Source organism: Mustela putorius, unplaced genomic scaffold (assembly GCF_011764305.1).
Source record: "Mustela putorius furo isolate JIRA1106 unplaced genomic scaffold, ASM1176430v1.1 tig00000145_pilon_pilon_pilon, whole genome shotgun sequence".
Taxonomy (NCBI): Eukaryota; Metazoa; Chordata; class Mammalia; order Carnivora; family Mustelidae; genus Mustela; species Mustela putorius.
Window position 1 is genome coordinate 37,600,316 of NW_025421294.1, and position 23,602 is coordinate 37,623,917.

At 49.8% G+C, this 23,602-nt stretch overlaps 1 protein-coding gene across 1 annotated transcript in view; it reads left to right on the plus strand.

Annotated features, from left to right (window-relative positions):
* The first annotated feature begins 4,888 nt into the window (after positions 1–4,888).
* Positions 4,889–23,602, plus strand: part of STK10 (serine/threonine kinase 10) — a 118,866-nt gene continuing 100,152 nt past the window's right edge. Inside the window, exon 1 of the mRNA XM_004737603.3 lies at positions 4,889–5,402. Coding sequence (XP_004737660.1) covers positions 5,247–5,402 — 156 coding nt within the window. The 5' untranslated portion in view covers positions 4,889–5,246. The remainder of the gene's footprint in view (positions 5,403–23,602) is intronic.

Consider the following 23,602-nt stretch of genomic DNA (forward strand, 5'->3'; position numbering starts at 1 on the left):
TGACATTCTTTATAGCTTACTATACAGTAAGAAATCACTCTTTGTGTAAACTACCAAGATGTTTTTTTTTTTTTATTGTAGCATAACCTAACCTATCCAAACTGATTCAGTGGTTTTTATATACATTTCCCTGATGACTGATGATGACGTTGAGCATCTTTATATGTGCATACTTACCATCTGTACACATTCTCTATTCTGTTTCAAACCTTGACACAGACATTGATGTGAGGACAGACATTTTTTGTCTTAGATCTAGAAAGCACTTCCCCAACGAGTCATAGTCTCATTTCATGGAAAATTGTATTTGGAGACCACATCTGGGCTCTGCTTAACTTTTCAGCCTGTGAGCCTATTGGCTTTCTTTTGTATTTTCTGTCTTCCTTCCCTAAGCTCTGTAGTTCAGGATTTTGGCAAATGTCTTGAGGGCAAATGTCAGTATGTATGTACTCACAAGAATGGCTAGAATTAATGATGATAATGTGTTTGGAGCAATATCACTTGTGGGAATGTAAAGTGATAACACCACTGTGTAAAATACTTGGATAGTTTATTTTTCTTTTTTTAAAAACATTTTATTTATTTAGTTATTTGAGAGATAGCATGCACGAGCAGGGGGAGATGCAAACTCCCTGCTGAGCAGGGAGCCGGGTGTGGGGCTTGATCTCAGGACCCTGAGATCATGACCTGAGCCAAAGGCAGACTCTTAACTGACTGAGCCACCCAGGCACTCTTGGATATTTCTTATAAAGTTAATCGTATACTTAGTATAGGATCCGGCAATTGCTCTCTTAGGGGTACCCAAGAAAAATGAAAATATAGGTCTATGCAAAGACTTGTAGACAAATATTCATGGCAGCTTTATTTCTAAAAACTAAAGACTGGAAACAACTCAAATGTTCATTCACAGCTGAATGGAATCACAAGTTATGGTATATCCATACAAAGCACACTCCCAGTAATCAAAAGAATGGACCACAAATATATGTAACACCATGATGAATCTCCACAAATATTATGCTGAATGGAAAGAGGCCAGATTTAAAAGAGCACATACTGTATGACTCCACTTATATGGTAAATTAGGAAAGACAATTCCAATTCCAGAAGAGAGGTTGCTCGGGCCAGGAGTGTTAATGGAGATTGACTTGTGAAGAAGCAGAAGGAAGTTTCTTGGATGTTGGAAAAGTTCTGTACCTTGACTATGGTGATGGTTTTATGGGTATCTACATTTGTCAAAACTCAGTGAACTGCAGGCTGACACTGGGTGCATTTTTACTGAATAGTAAAGTAAGCCTCAAAGTTGATTTTTGAAACTTTCAAAATTAAAACAAAAATAGTTCAGTTACATCAGTATTAAGCATTTTTGCTCAACAGAAGACACTGTTTGCAAAGTTAACAGAGGGATGAGAAATCAGAAAGATATTTGCAATGTCTAAATGCAGTAAGAAACTGCAATCAAGGGACGCCTGGGTGGCTCAGTTGGTTAAGTGTCTGCCTTCGGCTCAGGTCATGATCCCAGGGTCCTGGGATCAAGTTCCACGTTGGGCTCCTTGCTCAGCCGGGAAACTGCTTCTCCCTCTGCCTGCCACTCCCCATGCTTGTGCTCTCTCTCTCTTTCTGGCAAATAAATAAATAAAATCTAACAAAAACCCCCCACAAAACTGCAATCAAAAGTGAGACAGGAAGGGCACATGGCTGTGTCAGTTGGTGGAGCATGGGACTCTTGATCTTGGGGTTGTGAGTTTGACCCTCACATTGATTATAAAGATTACTTAAAAATAAAATCTTAAAAAAAAGTTCAGAAATAATAGTAATAAAACCAGCAAATCACTTAAGTAGTAATTAGAAAAGTTTATGTACACACCAATTTGGTGTACACACCAAGAAGACATTTTGCAGATCAGAAATACTCAAACTGAAACCTACAATGAGGCTTATGGGTATATTGTTATAAAAACAGTTTATATAGTGAGAAAGCAGTGACTGTCTATTTCTCACAGTGATTCATTATTAGAATTCTCTTAAATGATAAGGAACTGGTCAGTGGTTACCTTAGATCAACCTTAGGAAACAGCTCAAGTTTTACTTGTGATTTCCAGAGGTATATGTAAGAAATGACCTAGGTCAAGTTAGTCTTGCAAAATAAGCTAAATTAAGCTTTGTTTGTATGACTAAAATGGTTTTGTCTGCTTGGGGAATTTTCAAGCCTGGTCTGCATTTGTTTTTTATTTTAACAGTACCTTGATTTTAAAACAAGATAAAGACAGTACAAACAAAGTATGGGTCCATTTGATTTGTGAATAGATAAGAAAATCCTGAATGTAAGATTTTCCAGGCAAAATATTTACTTTCCAGGACTGTAAGAAGATTTTAATCAATGAAATTCACCATGTTTTGAGGCTAGAGGAGAAAAATCATATGGCTAATATTATGATTAACTTATGTGATAAATGCATAAAATATTTTATACAGTTCTACTTTATAGTAGATGATATAACAATGATATGATAAAAAGTTATTAGCGAATTTTAGGACTATCAGGAGGCTTCTTTTTTTTGTATAGATTAGTTGCTACCATCCTTTAATAAACATCATACTTAGAGGAGAAACTTTAAATCCTTTTCCATTAAATGTTGGACCAAGACAGGAATTTTCATTTTCATTGTTGCTATTTAACATATAGCTAGAGATCCTAGCAAATGCTATAGGAAAGGAAAAGAAATAAGAAATATAAGGACTGGGGCACGTGGGTGGCTCAGTGGGTTAAAGCCTTTGCCTTCGGCTCAGGTCATGATCCCAGAGTCCTGGGATCAAGCCCCGCATCGGGCTCTCTGCTAAGCAGGGAGCCTGCTTGCCCCCCCATCTCTACCTGCCTCTGCCTACTTATGATCTCTCTCTCTGTCAAATAAATAAATAAAATCTTAAAAAAAAAAGAGAAAGAAATGTAAGGACTGTTAGTAGAAGCTGTACAAAGCCTCACGACATCTCTTAACTTGGGGGTGTTCTCTTGTCCCTCAGCAGAGCAGGCTGGAAGTGCTGCTTTAGGGAGCAGCCCTTGGCCACAGACAGATGGGGCTTGGAGGAAAAATTCCCATTTCCTTGCCTCTCAGGTGGGTTGACTCTCAAGTGCTTTGTACCCTCAGCCCCAGAATTCCCCAGAACTCCTGGCAAACTTTAGTAGGGTGCCCCTCTGTGCAGGCCACCACCAGCAAACCAGGGTTCTATAGTTAGCTTTTCAAACTTAGAATTACATTTCTTATTTGCACACTGCTCAGGAAGGGGTGAAAACATCTCAACATTGACATTCTCCATAGGGGTGGGGATTCCCAGAGTGTGACATTCACTGACATTCCATTTGATTATAAGGTAAAGTGACCATGACAACCTTTGCAGGCTGCCCACCCCTCAGCATCCTCTACTTGGAAATGTAACCTAAAAAATAAAACAGCCAGTTTATCAGCAAAATGGGTTTATAGGAGAATAAAAGAAAACTGCAATTCCGGACATGCAAGCTAAGACAAAACCATAGGCAAGTCCAACAACAAAGAGAAACTTTATTTTATGGAGAAGGAGAAAGTTGGAAGGAATCATTTTAAAGGAAACTTTATTGGAGAAAAGCAAGAGTTCAGGGTGATGATGATGGTTTTCCACTGGCTGAGTTACCAGAGTAGTGGATTTCTTCCCAAGTTGCAATGTGTATCATTCCCTGTTGGGCCCTGTATTGATGATGTTCCTGTTGAGTATTCTTATGCTGGAGTCTGCAATCAACAACTTTTCTATTATTTTTTAAAAAGATTTTATTTATTTGACAGAGAGAGAGAGATCACAAGTAGGCAGAGAGGCAGTCAGAGAGAGGGGGAAGCAGGTTGCCTGCTGAGCAGAGTCCAATGCGGGGCTGGATCTGAGGGCCCTGGGACCAGGACTTGAGCCAAAGGCAGAGGCTTAACCTATTGAGCCACCCAGGCTCCCTCAATTTTCCTGTTATTGACTATGGGTGCTATAGGCTCCCCTTTCTAGCCTCCGAACTCCATTTAGAGATTTCCTTTAATGATCTTCAAAAAACCACCTTGTAGATTTAGGTAAAAGTATACTTGTCCTATAGAGAGTGAACAGTAGCTGGCACAGCTGCCGAGGAGTGAGTCAAACAGCCAGTATCAAGGATGATGGTTTGCAAAGAAAACTTCACTTCCTTCTGTAATGAGCCCAGTTTTAAATTGGGAAGTGAAGACCAAGAAAGCTTTTACTTAATGTGCAAACATATCTTAAGATGCATCATGAAGCACGTGATTAAAAAGTCCCCAAGGAGCTCTTCCTCCCAGCCCTCTCATGCTGGCCGAGTTGTGGATCTTGGTGCGGGAGAGCCCCTGGAAGCAGGAAACGAGCCGGGAAGCCCCGGCCTCCGGGGACAGGCGGCGGCCGCAAGGGGCGCGGCATTTCGTGCACTAGGAGGCAGCACCACGCCGAGGAAACCGCACCGGATCCTCCAGCAGGATGTAGCCTGGGGCTGGCGGGTGTCTTCGCCCGCCGGGCGTCCCCTACCTGAAAAGTAGGCGCGAGCAAAGCAGTGTAGTGGCGGGGCAGATTCATTGATTAATGCCCTTCAGCTTTTTGGCCTTCGGGGGACAATCACTAGGCGTTCGCGAAAGCCAATTTGCTTCCCCTCTCGCTCCCACAGACCTTAAGAGAGCCGTGCGGCGCGGTTGGCCTCGCAGACTCGGGCCAGTCCCGCCAAGGGATACCCTAAGTTCTCTTAAAGCCCTGCCGTGGCTCGCGGACGCGCGGCGCGCGGGGGACTACAGTTTCCAGAGTGCCCTGCGGCGACGGGCGGAGCCGCGGAGCGCCCGCAGCCAATTAAGGGGTCTCCGGGCGCTGCCGGGGAGCGGCAGGTGGAGCCCGGCCGTGGGTGGGCCCGGGGCCAGGTCCCGGGAACGCGTCCCGGGGCTAGCTGGCTGGGCCGGAGTGCGGCGCTAGCGGGGCGGGTAGCGGGGAGGCGGCCCCGGGGACGCGACCGAGCGGGGGCGGGGACCGTGGCCGCCTGCGCGGTTCCGGGTGCTCCCGCCGCGCGCAGCCCGGGGCGCACTTGACCGGGGTCTGGCTGCGGGGAAGGGCGGGTCTGGGGAGAACCCCCGAGCGCGGCGGCGTCCTCCAGCTCCTCCTCCTCGCGGCCGCGGGAGCCACAGCCCGAACCCGAGCCCGAGCGGGAGCCGGCACCACCTCGCCCCCCGGCTCGCGCGCCCCCAGCCATGGCTTTCGCCAATTTCCGCCGCATCCTGCGCCTGTCTACATTCGAGAAGAGAAAGTCCCGCGAATATGAGCACGTCCGCCGGGACGTGGACCCCAACGAGGTGTGGGAGATCGTGGGCGAGCTGGGCGACGGCGCCTTCGGAAAGGTTTACAAGGTAAGGGCGCTAGGGATGGGTGGCCCTGGGCGCGTGGAGCGGCTCCGGAAGGAAGGGACGCCGGCCGGGTTCAGCCCTGGCCCCGGCTCCGGAGGATGCAGAGGAGCTGCCGGTCTTGAACTCGGGGTCCCGCGCTCCGCCCTGGGGACCCTCACTCAGCCCGGCTGGTCCCTGCGTGGTGGGCGCCCCCTCTGGGCACCGCCGCTGCCCTAGCTCCGTTCCTGAGTACTTCCTGTGCCTCCGGCACCGCACTCGGCGCCGCAGGGGGAGACAAAGGGGGCGCTTATAGGACCTTGGCGTCGGAGAAGACGCAGCCGCCGTAAAACTGATTTTAGGCATACTTTTAAGACAGGCCACACAGATGCTGTGAGAATGCAAAGGAGTGGAGACAGAAACTCGCCGAGTCTGGAAGGGTTGGGATCGGTGGAGTTGGGGACACACCTGAAAATAGGCCAGAGCCAGGAAAACGGGTGGCTCGAGAGTGAGGGGTTAGGCTTGAAAAGGTGGGCTCCGGGCTGGGCGGGAGGAAGGGGGAGGTCAGGGCTCTGGGAATATTGCGCTGCGGGGATCGGATTTGATTGTGTGTGTGTGAGTCACAGCTGGGGAGCTTTCCAGTGTTCAGTCACCTTTCCCTGGAGGAATAAGGGGGCAGAAAGCTTTTGTGGAGGCATGGGTGGGGCAGAGCTGATTAATTCTAGACGCGTTTGCAGCGGGTCATTGTCTGGTTGCTGCTCCTGTGAACCAATGCGGAGTTGCTGAGCGGTGTTCGGGACGCAAACACAGAGGGCTTGACTCCACCCTTTCCCTGATCTACACCCCCCCCCGCCCCCTCCCCCGCTCCGGGGAACCTTTACTGAGAGAATCCCCCATGTTGAGCTGCTGTGTAACTCCAGGAGGGATCTTCGCTCCTGAGACACCGGCCCACTCTTCTTGGGGCTCCAGTAGCTTGTCCACCACTGTGACCCCAGGATTGCCGTTTTAGGAGGCTGGGCCACGGTGGGGCGGGGGTGGTGGTGGTGGTGGTGGTGGTTCTCTAGGCCAACGTGGTCAGGACTTGCTCTCCACCTTGAAAGTGGTCTAGAACCTAGTTAGGGAATTGTAGTCCCTGGAGGAGTGGCATTAGCATCACCTGGGAGCTCATTAGGAATGCGGAATGGCTGGTCCCACCCCAGCCCTGCTAAGTTAGAGTCTACATCTTAACAAGATGCTCAGGTGATTGCTAAGCACAGTAACTTTAGAGAAGTACTGCTCCTGTAGGCAGTTTTGAGGCCAACCAGACCCCTGGGGTGCCTGTTTGTTGCCTTACCATCTCCCTTCTGAGCCCACATTTCCTGTTACAGTGGAACGCCCACTGGAGCAGAGGTCCTGGGGTTGGAGAAGCAGGGCTCTATAATCGCTCACACCTGTGCCTCTTCTTGAGGGCTCTGCAGGTATCTGAGGCATAGTTTCTCTACCCTTCCCAGCGTGGCATCTTGCCTTCTCCAGACACACCCTGTCCTTCCAGATGTGCCCTGACCATCATAAGGGCAGCTGGACCCTTGGTCAGCTTACTACATCTTCCTTTCTCCAGAAGGTTCAGTTGGTGTTCTTAGGGCATATTGTTGTCTTGCACTGATACTTTTTCTCCGATAGGGGCTGGCTTTCCCTGGCAGTCTTGTTCTCTTTCGGTGTATCCTGGCTCCATATGGTTCATCCCCTTCCTCCCTCCCTCCCTTCCTTCCTTCCTTCATTTCATTTGCTTTTGTTTAGAGAGTGAGAGAGCAAGCATGGGAGCATTGGTGTGAGGTGAAGGGGGGGTGGTCACTGTAAGGGGAGTTGGCAGAGGGGAAGGGAGAGAATCTCAAAGAGACTGTGCTGAGTACAGAGCCCAAACGGGGCTGAATCTTGGGACCCAAGATTATGACCTGAGCTGAAACCAAGAGTTGGTCACTGAAAACACCGAGCCACTCAGGCGCCCCTTGTTTTCTTTTAAGCCTAAATGCAGAACTTTACTTTTATGCTGGTAAGATTTCCCCTTGTCAGTTTCGCTTGTCATTTCCGCCTCCCTTAGCCCTGTAAAACTCCTCTGGTATTCTGGAGGTCTCATACAAAGGAGTGCATCTGATTCACAAGTTATCTTGTCCCCTGGTTGTCCAGGCCAAGTGGACCCTTTTTAAGAGAATCTAGTTCCCAATGCTGTGCGTTGGCTGCAGCACAGCTCCCCCCCCATCACCTCGGAACCTGTGATTTTTCTCATAATTAAGACAAGGGAGAGCTAAAGCAAGAGAGCTGTGTGTGATGGCTGATACACCCGGACAATATATCACATCACCTGCCTGGCCTTGGGGTGTGACCCGCTCCTCCAACCCAACCTCATGTTATATGCGAGGATACTGGGGCCCCCAGAGAAGGGACTAGAACCTAAGGCTCTGAGCTTCAGTTACCCACTATGGAAGACCCACCGTGGATTGAAGATCCCTGTCACCCATGCGTCCCCTCTGAAAAGCTGCTTGCTCAGCCTCTTGAAGTTCAAGTTGAATAAGGTAGTGCTTTACTAAAGACTCTTGTCAGTGACCATAACTCCTTTCCACTTCATTGTTCCTTGGCATGGCCACCAGGGCAGCAAAGGCCAGAAGTTCCATCTAGGTTTTATGGCTGGGACCGTAAAATGTTGACACGGTGCCTGGGCAGCTGGCTGGCTGTGAACTGGAGGGGTCATGGCCAGCACCATCTCTTCCCTCTGTTCTCCTGGCAGCCAGCATGGGGACGTCCTTCCCGAGGACTTCCCTGGTGTACGCAGCCTTAGAAATCTCAATTTGTCATGTGCTTGTTAGGACAGGACTCTGACTGCAGATTTCCTGATGAAGGTCTTGCAGAAGCTCAGAGTTGAAACATTAGCAGCCTCGAGTCTGGAGTCCCCTTTCTCCTCTTCTCCCTGATGAACCAGTGAACTGTTGGCCTCAGGAGACAAAGAGGAGGATAGGGTTCATTCTGGGTGGCGTCAAGGTCATTCTTACCTAATCCTTATGCCATGCAAATTGATTTCAGAAGAAAATAATTTCTAGCTCATGACTTAATACACAGCAAATGTTACTCTCTCTCTATATATATATGTAGTTTCAAAATTCTTGTCCTGTATCATTTCAGAATGCTTCTTAAAAATCCTCTTTATTCTGAAGACAAGGTAGAAAGGGGTGGGAGGGTTTGATGTTGAGTGGAACAAAGCTGCCTCTGAGCAGGACAGGCTTTCTGTTAGAGCAGCAGGGCAGGCACTCACGTGCTGAGCACACAGTGAGCTAACATCAAGAGTTGGGTTAGCAGGCTGAGATGATTTTTCTGCCTTTTTTTCTCTCCTTTTTAAAGATTTTATTTTTAAGTAATCTCTACACCCAACATGGGGCTTGAACTCACAATCCTGAGACCAGGAGTCACCTGCCTCACAGACTGAGCCAGCCAGGTGCCCCATTTTTCCGCTTCTTGAAAATTACTTTGGTTTTGATCTTATGTTACCTTTAAGCTGTTAAGAGGTGTATGGTCTTGCAAAATTGGGAGTAAACAAAGAAAATTTTTTTTAGGTAAAGGGAAGAACATCACCCTAAGTCCCATCAATTGCTCTTGACATGTTGTTATATTTCCTTACAGACTTAATCGTTTTTTTACGGTGAAAAAAATGTTTTAATGCAGAGTTGTTATCTCACATACCTACAGTGTTTTATACCATCTTTCATCTGAAATGTCTTTTGGTATTATTCTAAATGCTTCTGCATACCTTCTGGGATGGCTCAGTGCTGCCTTGGTCTTAATCTTATTGGATATTCAACTTAAAAAAAATTTATTAGAGACAATCTGTGGGTGGAAGGAAGGGACGGGGGAGAGGGAGATAGAGAATCTCCAGCCGACTGTGCGCTGAGCTCAGAGCCCCACGCGGGACTCCATTCTACCACCTAAGATCACGGCCCAAGCCAAAGCCGAGTTGGAAGCATAACTGACTAAGCCATTCAAGGTGCCTTTGACTTTTTTCCCCCAACAAGTCACAGTTGATTAAATGCTTATGATTATATTTTTTTATGTGCCAGGCACTGTACTAAGCATTTTACATAATGCAGTCAGTTCAGCCATAATGTAAATAATGCCTTCCCCAAAAGACCTTGATGCTGAACAAAAACCGTAAGAATCACTGTCTTATAAGACACAGTGCTGGGGCGCCTGGGTGGCTCAGTGGGTTAAGCCGCTGCCTTCGGCTCGGGTCATGATCTCAGGGTCCTGGGATCGAGTCCCGCGTCGGGCTCTCTGCTCAGCAGGGAGCCTGCTTCCTTCTCTCTCTCTCTGCCTGCCTCTCAGTGTACTTGTGGTTTCTCTCTGTCAAATAAATAAATAAAATCTTTAAAAAAAAAAAAAAAAGGACACAGTGCTGGACGCCTGGGTGGCTCAGTTGGTTGAGCAACTGCCTTCGGCTCAGGTCATGATCCCAGACTTCCAGGATCGAGTCCCGCATCAGGCTCCCAGCTCCTTGGGGAGTCTGCATCTCCCTCTGACCTTCTTCTCTCTCATGCTCTCTCTCACTCATTCTCTCTCAAATACATAAATAAAATCTTAAAAAAAAAAAAAAAAAGACAGTGCTAAGGGCAGAGCACTGAAAAACTGCAGCAGGAGCCCACTTAAAAAAAAAAAAGATAGGAATCTGAAAAAATCGGGGGTGCAGTTGTACACAAGTTTATAGGTAAGAAATACAAGCATATCACACAAACTCCAGCACTGTAGGATGAGAATGTGTTGGCTGCTGTGGCCACGGGGGTGGGACCCGTGGCTGCAGGGGAAGCGTCGGTGGGAGGAGGGTTATCTGAAGTCAGGCACTAAGTGGGACCCCAGACGTGGCCCTGACAGATGTTGGAGGGGCGTGCCTGTGCGTCGTGAGCATATCTTCACCGCTCGGTTCAGCTGGGCGCAGTGTTCTGTGTTCATCTCGTGTTTCTGGTCCCCAAAACTGCACCCAAGCCGACGGGAATTCAGTGCTTAGATGAAATTGTTCTGTGATGTGTCAGTGGTGTTGGGACAACATTGGCATCTCCAAAGTGAGCCTTAGAGCACAGCTGTGCATTGATGAGCAGGTCTGCTAGTGAAGTTCTTCTTGTGTTTTAAATCCTGTTTTAGGCTCGACGCTCAGAAGGGAATTACTGAATTCCTACAGAAGGACGGAAGACTTTGCTTCTCCGAGGGTGGATTTTTAAAAACAATCGAGAGAAGTTGGTAGGGTCTCCCTTTTGCCCCTTGTTCTGGTCCAGGGCCAGTCAGCAAGTCCTCTGGGGCCCTGGGTGGGTCCGCCCTCCTTGGGGGCCTCAGGTGCCCTCCAGCCCAGAGACCCATTGTTAACCTTCACCCTTCAAGTGCCAGTTAGATACCGCCGGTTCAGACAAAGCAGAGGTCCAGTGAGGCAGGAGCCAGCTGTCAGGCCTTCCGCTCCTCCTGGCCCAGGCCCTGCTTTCACCTCCGCTCCTGCCCATAGTTGTAAGGCCTGGGTTTCTGCTTCCTCTGGGGCTGCCCAGGGCTGGGCCTCTGCGCCTCCTCCTCCTCCGGAAAGAGATCTGCCCCCAGGCAGTAACCTTATTTCCGCTCAGCCTGGTGTTTTTAAATAGAAGTCCGTGCTATTGTGAGTGGGTTCCTGGCTTGGTCCTAAACTCCAGTGGCCCGAGCTTCCTGGGGTGTTGCCGACCTCAGAGGGTCCACTTCAGCTGATTTAAAAGTAGGACTGTTTCTAGCGGGCTCCAGAGCAGGCCCTGGCGACGGTAACTCAACAACTACGCAGATCCCCAGCCCTCACTTGCATGCAGGGTCCCCTGGCCTCCCAAGGTTACCCAGACCAGGGGACACTCCCAGGGTTGCCTGCCCCACACCCTGCAGAAAACAGCTGTGCATGGTCACTCCCGGTTCCAGCTGCTGGTCAGGGCAGTAGGATGGGGTGGTTAAGGGAAGGAATTTGGGGCCCAGGAGGATCTGGGTTTCAAGCAGAGCTGGGGACATTGCCCTCTGAGCTTCAGGCTCTTATCTGTAAAAGGACAGGATAATCCGGGGGCGAGGAGGGCTAAAGGAGCTGAGGAAGGACCATCCCTTTAGCATCTGATCCCCACTCAGGAAGTGGGCAAGAAAGGAAGATACTTTGTTATTGTTGATGCTTGTGGTATCAAAGAGAGGAGGCCGGCAAAGAGAGGAGGCTGGGGCTGGTTACTGCTGCTTCCCTGGGGACAAGGAAGAGATAGTGTTTATAGGGGTGCCTGGGAGGCTCAGTTGGTTAAGCGGCTGCCTTTGGCTTGGAGCATGATCCCGGGGTCCTAGGATGGAGCTAAAATCTTCAAAGAAAAGAAATAATGTTTATAGTGAGACCCAACCAGTGTGAGTTTGCATTTCGGTGAGTCACAGATAAAGACAACACCAGGTGAACTTGTCACACAAAGGAAACTTGGAGCAAATAAGGACATCATGGGATTACCTTCTAAAGCTGAGAGTCCCTGGGCGAGAGGGTGAATGGGTTCCTTTCGTCGAGGGTTAGGATGAGTATTTTAGAAAGGGAACCTTGTCACTGTACGTAGAGGCGGGCATAGGGTCGTGCACGCACCTTACAGAAAAACGCCTGTACAGACAGGGTATGTGGTGTTCTGGAGGCTTGTGCCTCTCCTTGGGTGGACATGTTCATATTTGAATGAGGGGAAGGTTAACTGTCCATCACTGCATGGCCTCTCTGTGGTCTGTCTGCATAGGCCTGAGTCAGGGGGTCAGCTCCAGCTGATTGCGGGGGGGGGGGGTCATTGTGCTGGCTGTCGTCATTGCTTGAGGGGTGGTTTCGGTTCCCATCACAGGATGCCGTGTCCACCATGTCTTTTGCCGGAGTGAAGAGATCAGCTGGAAGGAAGAGCCTCAGGAAAAAGGAGGGACATAGGTGGGCATGTACAGGCAGCTGAACAATAAAGGTCTGGTGTTGGGGTCCAGCTGGTGAAGGTAGCTTGTCTCACACTGGGGCTTCCCCACCTTGGTACTGTTGACATTTGGGTGGGAATTCTTTGTGGAGGGGGTGCTGACCCACACATGATACGATGTTAGCAGTATCCTTAGCTTCTAGTCATTAGAAATATCGCCAGTGCTGGTACCTCCTCCCTCTCCCCACTAGCTGTGCCAGCTGATAATGTCTCCGGGCATCGCCACATGTCCCGTGGGGGGCAGACTTGTTCACGCTCAGCACTCTTGCCTCCTGTAAGCGAACTGGCTTGATTCAGTTGGGCAAAGAGGATTAATTCGTGTCTGTGTGACAAGTCCCTGAGTGTGCGGTGAAAGACTCAGGCCTTGCCGCCAGATGGACCAGGGTCCCAATCCTGGCTGTTCCACTTTGCAGCTGTACGAGCTCAGGCGAGTGGCTGGTCTCTGAGCCTGTTCCCTCATGTGTAGGGTGGGGGCTGAGACTAGTGCTCACCCCACATGGAGGGCACAGCATTTGGCTCCCGGGAGGTCCATGTGGCCAGCGTCCTCCTCTGCTGTGGGGTGCACAGGGTGTGGGGAGGAGGAGAGGGGTCTGCCAGGTTGACTGAGCTGTAGCAGGACGCAGGCAGGGCTCGTGAGGAAAGGGGAAGGCTGCCACTAGGCAGGCAGGTGGGGTTCTGATAGCAAACTGGAGAGAAGCCTGGCCTGGGAGAGAGGCCATGTAGTGAGGCCTGAGGTTGCCAGTCAGTGGCCTGGGAGGCTGGGACGGCCTGTGGACTGATTTGTGTGGCTTCCCACGGTGGCTGAACCAAATCTGAAGGTCTGGCTAGCATTATGAACTCCTATTTCACATAAAAGCCCCCCTTCCCTCTGGCTACCACCAGTGTATTCTCTGTATTTAGGAGTCTGTTTTTGGTTGGTTGGTTGTTTTGTTTTCTGGATTCCACATATAAATGAAATCACATGGCATTTGTCTTTCTCGGACTGACTTCACTTAGCATGATACCGTTAGGCCCGTCCATGTTGTCTCACGTGGCAGATCTCAGTCTTTTTTATGGCTAATAGTAATACATAACACCACGTCTTTATCCGTTCATCGATTAGCGGACCCGTGAAGTGCTTCCGTATCTGGGCTGTTGTGAATAACGCTGTGGTAGACATTGGGGTGCAGAGGTCTTTCTGAATGAGTGTTTTTGCTTTCTTTGGGTAAATACCTACTAGTGGAAATACTGGGCTGTGTGATATCACTATTTTTCTCGATTTAAAAAAAATATATTTATTTAGAGAGAGTGCGTGCAGGGTTGGGGGTGGGGGGACAGGGCAGAGGGAGAGGGAGAGAATCTCAAGTGGACTCTCTGCTGAGCATGAAGCCCATCATGGGGCTCGATCTCCGAACCCTGAGGTCATGACCTGAGCCGAAATCAAGAGTTGGACGCTTAACCGACTGAGCCACTCAGGCGCCCTGCTATCTCTGTAATTGTTTGAGGGACCTCCATAATCTTCTCCACAGTGGGCTGCACTGATTTACATTCTCACCAGCAGTGTGCGCCGTGTCCTCACCAACACTTGTTGATTCTTGTGTATTTGATGCAGGACATTCTGACCGGTGTGAGGTGGTATCTCTGTGGTTTTGATTTGCATTTCCCTGATGATGAGTGATGATGAGCATCTTTTCATGTGTCTGTCGGCCACCTGTTTAATAGTTTATTTTATTTAACCTAATATATCCAAAGTATCATTTACAGCATATAATAATCAATATAGAATAAAAAAACAGATTTTTAAAAAATATTTTTGTGTTTAAGTAATCTCTGTGCCCAATGTGGGGCTTGAACTCACAACCCTGAGATCTGGAGTTGCACGCTCTACTGATAGTGCTGGCCAGGTGCCCTGGAAGAGATATTTAATATTCTTATTCCATACTAAGTCTTTGAAATGGGTTTGTGTTTTGTGTTTATGACACGTCTCGGTCTGGACTAGCCCTGTTTCAGGTGCCCCAGATGACCTGTGGCCACTGTGCTGCCTGGTGCAAATCTGGCCCTGCTGCTTGCCCCCACCTTGGGCCCTCCTCCTGGCCCCCTCTGTACATCTCAGTTGCCTCCTCGAGTCCGGTGGTCAGGGGACTTGGGAGCTGGGCGTGGCTGGAGGGGCTGGCCAGGGCAGGGTCAGATCAAGAATACTTTTTGGGGTCAAGTCAAGAAGACCTTGAATGCCAAGCCAAGGAATTTGGTTGTGATGGTTTTGAGCTCAGCTAATGTCCTGCTTGCCCTGAGTCCCCAGGGCCTGACCAGGTCGGCCTTGTGCGGGGAACTCTTTTTGGAGGGTCACCGGAGTGGGGGAGTGAGGGAATTCCAGAGCCAGTTTTCCTGGCTGCCCAAGGCCAGGATGGCCACTGATGAGTGAAGGGTAGGACAGCGTGGCCACACCCCAGTGACAACAGCAGGTGGGGGTAGGAGGGAAGGCCAGAGTTGTAGTCAGGCCCCCATCAAAACCAAGGGAGAGGAAGTAACTGATGGAAGGCAACCAACCCAAGAACAAGATTTTGTACGTGGGTGGGAGGCAGGGAAGATTCTAGAGAGATGGTCTCTAGAGGGATGGTCGTGAGGAGGAGGCAAGAAAGCAGAGAGGGTGAGAAGGGAAAGAAAACTCCTCTATTTCCCAGGGATTAGAGATGGCACCGGTACTTGAAGGAGTTTCTGGAGTCAAAGTCTGTCTCTGCCTCTTGTGGGTTGTGGGATCCTGCAAAAAATACTTAAGCATGCCCCTGTGTCTTTAGCTACAAAGTGGCACTGGAAATGGGACCACATCATAGGGGGACTGGAGGGTGAAACAACCCTTGGAAACCACTTGGCTCAGGACCTTGGGAAAGCCCAAATAAGCGTTAGCCATTAGAGTGATTAACTGAGCACCTACTGTGTGTCAGGCACTGTGGGTTCCAAGGTGAACAAAATGAGCACGAAGTTGCTCTCACGTGTTCATCATTTATGCTTCTGCTAGCCCCCTGAAAGGCAGAGGCTAGCATCCTCACTCCACACCCGATGAAACAGGCCCAGAGAGGCACACTGGTTGATTTGCTTAGGCTCACACAGCTTTTCCATGGCAAGGCTGGCACTTGACCCTAGAAGTCTCTGGCTAGGAGCCTGTGCTTTTCTCTTGTACACTATGGAGGGAAAGACAAAGCGGGTGAGGAGAGGACGCAGGTCCCTTCAGTGTGGTGTCTCCCTGCGGCCTTGGTGTTTCTACGCCCTCCTTCCTAGGCCTGCCTCAACCTCAGCTGGGTCTGAGCCCCCGAGATGGTGGCAGGAGCCTCTCACACAGAGGAAGTGGTGACGGGTGTAGGCAGGGCTCCGGCTTACAGAGGAAGTGGCAGGGGAAGTGGGTGAGTGTCACGGTGGGGAAGCTGGGTGCTCCTGGCCTCCTGCTGGAGCTCTGGGGGGTGTGGCCCGGCTTGTGCTACAGCATCCTAAGGCGTGGGGTGCTCCTGGGTGCTTCCCCTTTCTCCCTGTCCCGTCTTCCTCCCTCCACTGCACTCACCTTCCTCTTCACTCACTTTTTTCCATCCTCCCCTTTCTTTCTACTTTACCCTTTGCTACATTTTCTTTCTTCCTTTCCCCATAGCTTGCTTGTTTTGTTTTCTTATTAACAGGCAATTACAGAGCCAGAATTCAGGCCCTGAGACTCAAGAGGTTTAACCACATGCTGGTGACTGAAGAGTTAACTCTAGACAGCTTCTGTATGGAAGGTGGGGGGATGGGGCCACTGAGAGGAGTTGAAGGAAGTATATCCCTTTTCTGTGTCAGGACCTTTGCACTAGCTGTTCTCTCTGCCTCCCACTCTTCTACTGCTCTGCACAGCCAGGGCTCCTGCTCATCCTCTGGATCTCAATTCACATGTCCCCTCTCAGAGAGGGCTGCCCTAACCAAGGTGATATCTCTGTGCTGATTTCTTTCAGAGCTCTGGTCACAGACTAGGTTTCTTTTGTGTGTCTACTCGTTTATTTTCTTTCCTCTCTGAAAGATGTAAGGTCCTGTGTTTATGGGTAACATAGTAAATGCTCATGGTAGATGCTTAGTTAATTTCTGCTGAAGGAGTGAACAACGAATGAGTAGATGCCAGCCCTACTTTCCCTCCTCGTGGGCAGGCCCAGCACTGTGATTATGAGCTTAGGCAAGTTATCAGTGCTGAGCTTTCTCCTAGTCTCCCTCCTTAATTGCTGTGTGAACTTGGGAAAGTCATCTCACCTCTGTGAGCCTCAGTATCTTGAGCAGTAACACGAAGGATCAAAACAGTGCTTCCCTGAGAGAACTTGGGAAGATTGAGTCATGGCCAGACCTTCCTATAGTGCTCATAATGGAGGGAAAAGGGGAGGTGGCTGTCATCGTGCTGATGATTCTTTCTGGTGATGGACCAGACTGGCTTCCTGAGGGTGGGCATGCAGAGATCCTGGAGGCCCCTGGTTGACCCCCCCCATGTTTGTCATGCTGCTACTTGCATAGAAGTTGGTGTGATGGGTTCCTGGGGGTGAGCCTGGAGCTTATTTCTCTCTCGCTGTGTTATGACGATGAACATGATTCAGTGATAAAGAGGCTCCAAGTTCACGGTCTCCGTTCCGTGCCTGCCCGTGCCCAGTCAGCCGGGGGTGGCTGAGGCCACTGTGGTCGGTGGGAGAGCAGCATTTGTACCCTGAAGGGCACGCCTGCCTTTGCCCTCCTTCCTGGAAAGCTCCAGCCTGTTTTGTCTGGGAGCCCAGGCCCAATTCTTGGCCTCAGAGGCTGTTGCCACCATCAAAGCTGGCTTTGTCACCCTGAGGCAATGACCCCATCAGAGCTGGCCAGCTTCCCTGGTTGGCCTTGAGAGTCCTTCTACCTTTTTTGTGTGTCCTGGGCCCTGCGCGTTTTCAAGCCTCCTTCTTAAGTGCCCTCCACCCCACCCCCACTCTGAGGTGACAGGAAACCTCCTGCTGGCTCCTGTTGACCAAGGAGGGGAGACTGGTGCCTGCATCCCAGAACCAGAGCCAGCTGTGTGCCGAGCCTCTGCTCTGCCTGCTCTCCATCCCCTGCGGCCAGCACAGCCCTCCTCAGAAGACCCGAGGAGCGCCCCCCCCCCCCCCCCCCCCCCCCCCCCCCCCGCTGGAGCCCCGCCTCTGAGGCTCCGCACTTGGTGGCGCCCTTCCCCTCACAAGACCTGGCTTGCCTGTTGTCTCTACTGTATGACTCAGGGCAGGTGATGTTGCCTCAGTTTCCTCTTCTGCAAGATGGGGGATCAGTGGAACGGCCTGTAGCTCTGGGAGGCGTTGCCGTGGAAGACTGTTCTGTGATCCAAAGGGCTGTTTGTGACCTCTAGTGAAATGCTACGACAGTCATTGGCAACAGTGCAGAAGGGTACTTACTGTGCAGTGAAACGCCTGATGGGTGTGTGCAGTTTAATCCCACTTTTATGAAGTCGGGAAGCAGGTACTTGCGGCGAGCGAGAGAACACTGAGCACATGTTTCTGGGGAGCTCACTATGGCCTGCTTGGTTCTAAGCATCTTTCATACCTTAACTTACTGAATGCTCCCCACAGCCTGTGAGGCAGCAACTACCAACATCTTTATTGGACGAAGGTGGAGAGGGAGGCACAGAGAGGTCACATAAGTCCCCTGGTGTCACACAGCTGGGAAGTGTGAAGGCAGGTACAGCCCCGCCTTTGCACGCGGGAGGCTCTCCACAATGCCTCAGGTGTACCAAGTAATGATTCAGTAATCCTGTGAGATACTCGTCGCTCACGGCGATAGGTGTGGTCACCATCCGTCACCAAACGTTATTATGGTATTCCTGACCATGTTCCCTCTAGTGTATTTTTATCTTTGTGACTTATGTATTTGATAACTGGACGTTTGTACCTCTTTTTTTTTTCTTTTTAAAGATTTTATTTATTTATTTGACAGAGAGAGGGGGAGAGCATAAGCAGGGAGGAGGGGCAGGCAGAGGAAGAGGGAGAAGGAGAATCCCCAGGAGCAAGGAACCTGATGTGGGACTCGATCCTAGGACCCTGGGATCATGACCCGAGCCAAAGGCAGACTTTTAACTGACTGAGCCCCCCAGCACCCGAAGTTTGTACTTCATAATCCCCTTTATTTCACATTCCTCCTGCCACTGGCAACCACCAGCTCTCAGTATTTAAGACTCTGTTTGTTTGTTCATTTGTTTGTTTTTTAGATTCCACATTTAAGTGAAATCACAGGGTATTCTTCCTGTTTCCCTCCTGTCACTTAGCAGAATACCTTCTAGGTCCACTCAAGGGATTATGGGTGCTTTGTCTTTGTAATATTATATCTTGAAGACTCTCTTTCATGAGTGTGTGTTGCTTTTAAAATAATAAAAGACAGCATGGAAAGTACTGTTGATTGAAAACATAGAGCCATTTTCACCTCTGAGGTTTGGAACCACCTGGAAAGTGGGGCTGGTAAGAGCACACGTTCCCCAAGGCTGTGGTCAGGATGGAGAGAGGTGAGCCTTGTACGGTTTGTGGGTGGTGCGGGTTGCAGAGGAGGCGCTGGCTGAAGCTTCTTCCTTCTCTCCCGCCTCTAGGCTGTTGACCCCATGCTGCCCTCCTGCCGTGACTCAGCACCCATTCCTCTCTGGGCCCTCCTCCAGCTAGAGGGAGCTCCGGAGAGGTGGGAGCAGCGGCCCTCTATCACCTTCTCACCTCTCCTTTATCAGCAGTAGGTGGGGTTGGATCCCCATCACTATTGAAGAGCTGAGATCCCAAGGCTCCCACATCCCTGGCCAAGTTGGACAGGTTGCCTGAGTTTTGGGGCAAGGCCATGGCGTGGTATCTTTGGGGCCAATCCTGTTGGGTCTTGGTTTTTTTATTTGCTAGCCCAGAAGGATTTGGAGGATCAGCATTTCCCTGCTGTGCTGGGATGGCTCGCCAGGCTTCACTTCCCTGAGAGAGAGGGTATTAAATGGCTGGCTTTGGAAGCCACGCCACTCCTCTGCTTTGTGCCTGGCAATCTTTGCCATCCTTAAGTGTCTCTTGTTCTGAAACTTGGCCGTCTTATTTATTGCAAGCTGAAACTTGGCCCAGCGATTATTGATAGGGAAGTGCTTTCTCTGCACTTGGCAGGACTCATTAACTGTGTATATCCTGCCCAGTCAAAGGCTTTGGCTTCTCCGAGGTAGAGAGGAGAGACCAGCTAGAGATTCGGTAATATAAATATGTTGACAGGAAAATGGACTTCTCATCATTTTCCTTCCTGTCCTTACGTGGAGGGCATCACTTCTTTCTGTTTGCTCACAGATACGCATACCAATCCATCATCCATATTTTAAAATACCCAGTGTATACTCTGCCTGAACGTAATAATAGCAGATATATTGGTGAACAAGGCAAACGTGCTTTTAGGCTTTTGAAAATAAAAAATACACAGTCCTAAGCGAGGACTAAGAGAGAATGAAGGCCACTGTCCCAGGTCACCCAGCTAGGAAGCGCTGTCAGGACTTGACGCAGGCCCAGCTTTTCCCTCAGAAGCCCCTGAGAGGAAATACTCCAGGGGCTCCCTCCCAGTTTCCAGGTGTGCCAGTCCTCCTTCCCCAGCTCTTCCCTCACGATTAACCCACGGTGGCTTCTAAACTTTATTCCGTGTCTCTGGAATTGTCCACATGGCTGTCAGAAAACGACAGCGTGGTTTCTTGCCTTCCCAAAAGGTGCTTAGCTGGTAAGTGGTGAAGTTGGAATTTGAACCTAAGTCCTGTGCGGTTTCCATTCCATAAATCAGTTCGTGGAAATTTGCCCGTTTCTAGTTTGGACAAAGATGGGGACATGGGTGAGATGCCGTAGGTTAGGCTCCTGTAGAAATAGCTTTCTCAGCTACATTACTGAGGGAAAGAGAGAGTCTGGTATTCGTGGAAGCCAACAACAAGGTAGGCTCAAGTGCTTTTTGGGGGAAAAAGAAGACTTAATGATTGTTTACTGCCTAGGCCTACTTTTCATTACTTGATTCCTCCCTCCTATCTATCTGTTTTCCCATCCACCCATTCATGCTCCTGCTTACTCACTGTCCCATGTGTCCATCTGTCCATCCTTCCACACACCCATCCTTCCATACCTCACTCCCTTCCATCCACCCACCCGTTTACCCATCCACCCACCCTCCCCTGTTCCCATCTACCCACTGGCTATCTCGGGCCAGGTTAGGGTCTGTGGGGTAGACTAAAATGAATCAGACATAGGCTTAACCATTCAGAGCTCAAAGCCAAGTTCGAGAATCTTTGAACACCGATGACTGGGGCACCAGGAGGTCTGTGGAGAAAGGCCTAGTAAGGTGTGAATTAGTAGCTGGGGAGCGAGAGCGCTTCATGGAACAGGCTGTGGTTGAATTAGACTTTGTGGGGTAAGCCCAGTATGGGGAAGGCGCTCCAGGTGGAGGAAAGAGCCGAAGAAAGGCATGAAAGTAGGAGGCAGAAGGGCACAGGCCACAGCAAGGGGTGTGTACGGGATGGAGTGGGATCCTGGAAAAGTAGATGGGCCAAGTCACCAGGGCGCTGCGTGCCTGGCCAGGGTGTCCACACTTTGTGTCAGGCAGCAGGGAGCCGTTGACATTTGTCCAACGAAGGTTTCTGGTTGAAGGCCGTGAGGGGAGAACTGGGGAAGGACGACTGGCACACCTGGCAACTGGGTGGGAGCCCCTGGAGTATTTCCTCTCAGGGGCTTCTGAGGGAAAAGCTGGGCCTGCGTCAAGTCCTGACAGTGCTTCCTAGCTGGGTGACCTGGGGCAGTGGCCTTCATTTTCTCTTAACGTGAGCAGATAGTGGTACTTCTACATACCTCATGGACTCATCCTGGAGACAGGTGAGGTGCTGCTTATCTACCCCTCCAGAGACCATAGGCGGCCTTGGGAGGTCGCCATCTTCCTGAGGCCCGCGAGACCTGAGCCTCTGGGAGGCTAGGCTTTGGCGCACCATTCCTCAGTGGACTCGTGCCTGCCAGCCAGGGGCATTAGCGGTGTCTGAACCTGAGGCCACTTTGGCTGCCTATCCTGTCTCTATGTCTGCTGCCCTCAGAATACCCTGCTTGCATTTAGGTTGGGCCCTTCCCCTGCATGGGGCCGGTCCTGCTGTGACCTTCCAAGGGCCAGATTTCCTCCCGTGGGAATAGAGTCGAAGCCTTTCCTGTGATGGGTCACAAACCTCACTGTCCAAAGAGAAAATGTTTTCGGGCAGGGATGCTACAGCTGTATACTGTGGGACACAGACCAAGCCCCTCCTCAGTTCCAGGGGCCTGAACTGTATTTGACACAGCCATCCGGCATCAAGAGGCTGGGGAAAATAGAAAGTTTTTGCCTTGTCTGCTCCATTCTTTGGCTCTGACCCCCACAGGCTGCTTATCTGACAGCCGGCTGGGAGCCTTCCCTCATGCCTGCTGCTGCCCAGCCAGGTTGCTAGGAGACCTCGCTAGTGACTGATCACCACCTGAGCTGCTTCTACCCACTCTTGGCCCTTGAGACCTTTGTTTGTTCCTAGAAGAAGAAACAACGTGTTTCTGAGGCTGGGTCTGGAGCATGGCAGTGAGTTTTAGATGCCCCCTCACCTTTGGGAGAAAGTATTTTCTGCGAGGTGCAGCCTTCTATGCAATGCTGCCTACTAGAACTTTCTGCTGTGATGGGAACGTACTGTTTCTGCTCTATTCAGTGTGGCAGCCACATGTGGCCGGTAACTGCCATATTGGACAGATGAGGGTGCCCATCCATGGATATATTCAAGACAAGGTCAAGATAAAAGGTTCACTTCTGGGCACCATCCCCAGTCTGTCCTTGCTGGGACCTCTATGGATAATTGTCAGATGTCACTGAGTGAAATTAATTTTCATAAACCAATTGTATTCCTTATGCTGTTTTCAGGTCCTCCTTATTTGTAGATACCCAGAATGTTCCCAAAGTTCTAGCTTAGCTCTACTTTTATTACCCTGCCTTGTTGACTGGCAATTAAGGCTTAATTATTTTCTCTCATTACTGTATTGTCTTCTTATTTACCATTTTAAAGCATTGCTTAATAGCTCACTGAGTTAGCCATTGTCTTATTGTTGAACATTTAGGTCATTTGCATTTTCTTGCCATCATTATGGACTCCTGTGAACAGGATCTGAGTACCCTTCTTTTGTTGTCTTTACTTGAATAGTTTCCTGGTCTTAAATTCTTAGGGATGAGGGAGAAGAGGCTTTAAAAACCTATTGCCAATTTTTGTCTCTGGAGGATTGAGTCTGTTTTTATCAGTAATGAGCAGACTCATTTTACCACCTGTTTTGTCACCCAGGCTAGATGTTCCCATTATTCTTTGTTTCTGGTAATTTAATAAATATACATCTCTACTTTTTCGGAGGAAAACTCTCTTGGCAGAAGAATCCCCTGGTTTCTGTTGCCTGTGGCCCATTAGTAACTGTGTTTTCTACTTGGATCTTTGTATTCTGGATTTTCAGTTAGGTCCTCTGAGAGGCCTCAGTGAAGGTCACTTGGTAGGTCTTGGTGACCCTTTTGAAGGTGGCCTGTGTTACATGTGTGTTGTGTGGTGAGGTGCCTCCAGGGATACGTGTTCTCTGCTGAAATACCTCCAGAGATGACAAACTTACTTACTCTTTGGTGGCAAATGGCAGAAGTCCGGAAGGGAGTTTATTGGCTCATGTAACTGAAAAGTCTAAGGGCAAACCCGGTCTTCAGGAACAGCTGGCTCCAGGTGTCCACAGACCTCATTATCTGCCCTTCTCCATTTGTGGGCTCTGTTTCCTTTGTCAGGACCTCATCCTCAGGCAGGGTCTCAGAAGGATTGGCCACATAGGCTATAAGACTCTCCAGCCTTTCATTCTACCTGTTTAGCAACCCCAAAGAAAGAAAAAAAGCCACTTTCCTGATAACTTAAGCAAAAAACCATAAAACCCCAGACTACCCAGATACAACCCTGTTGGCCTGCCGTGGGTCACTTGTGCAAGTGTGAACCACTAGCTATGGCTGAAAGGGCCAGCAGTGAGTGGCTGGGCCTGGGCTGTGCACTGGGACCCGATGGGCTGAGCTTCTTATGATCCCCTTGCACCAAGAGAGAGAGGCAGTTGCCAAAAGAAGAGAGTTGTGAATCTGCAAAGGGGATAAGGCAGCTGTCCCAGATTGGACCTTGGTCACTGCATTCACTTGTATGAACTCTGTTTCATCATCTGCGTGCGAGGAGACTAGGGAGTTGGGGCGTAGAAGTGGTGGTTAATGTTCTTTCTGATCTCTGAGTTCTGT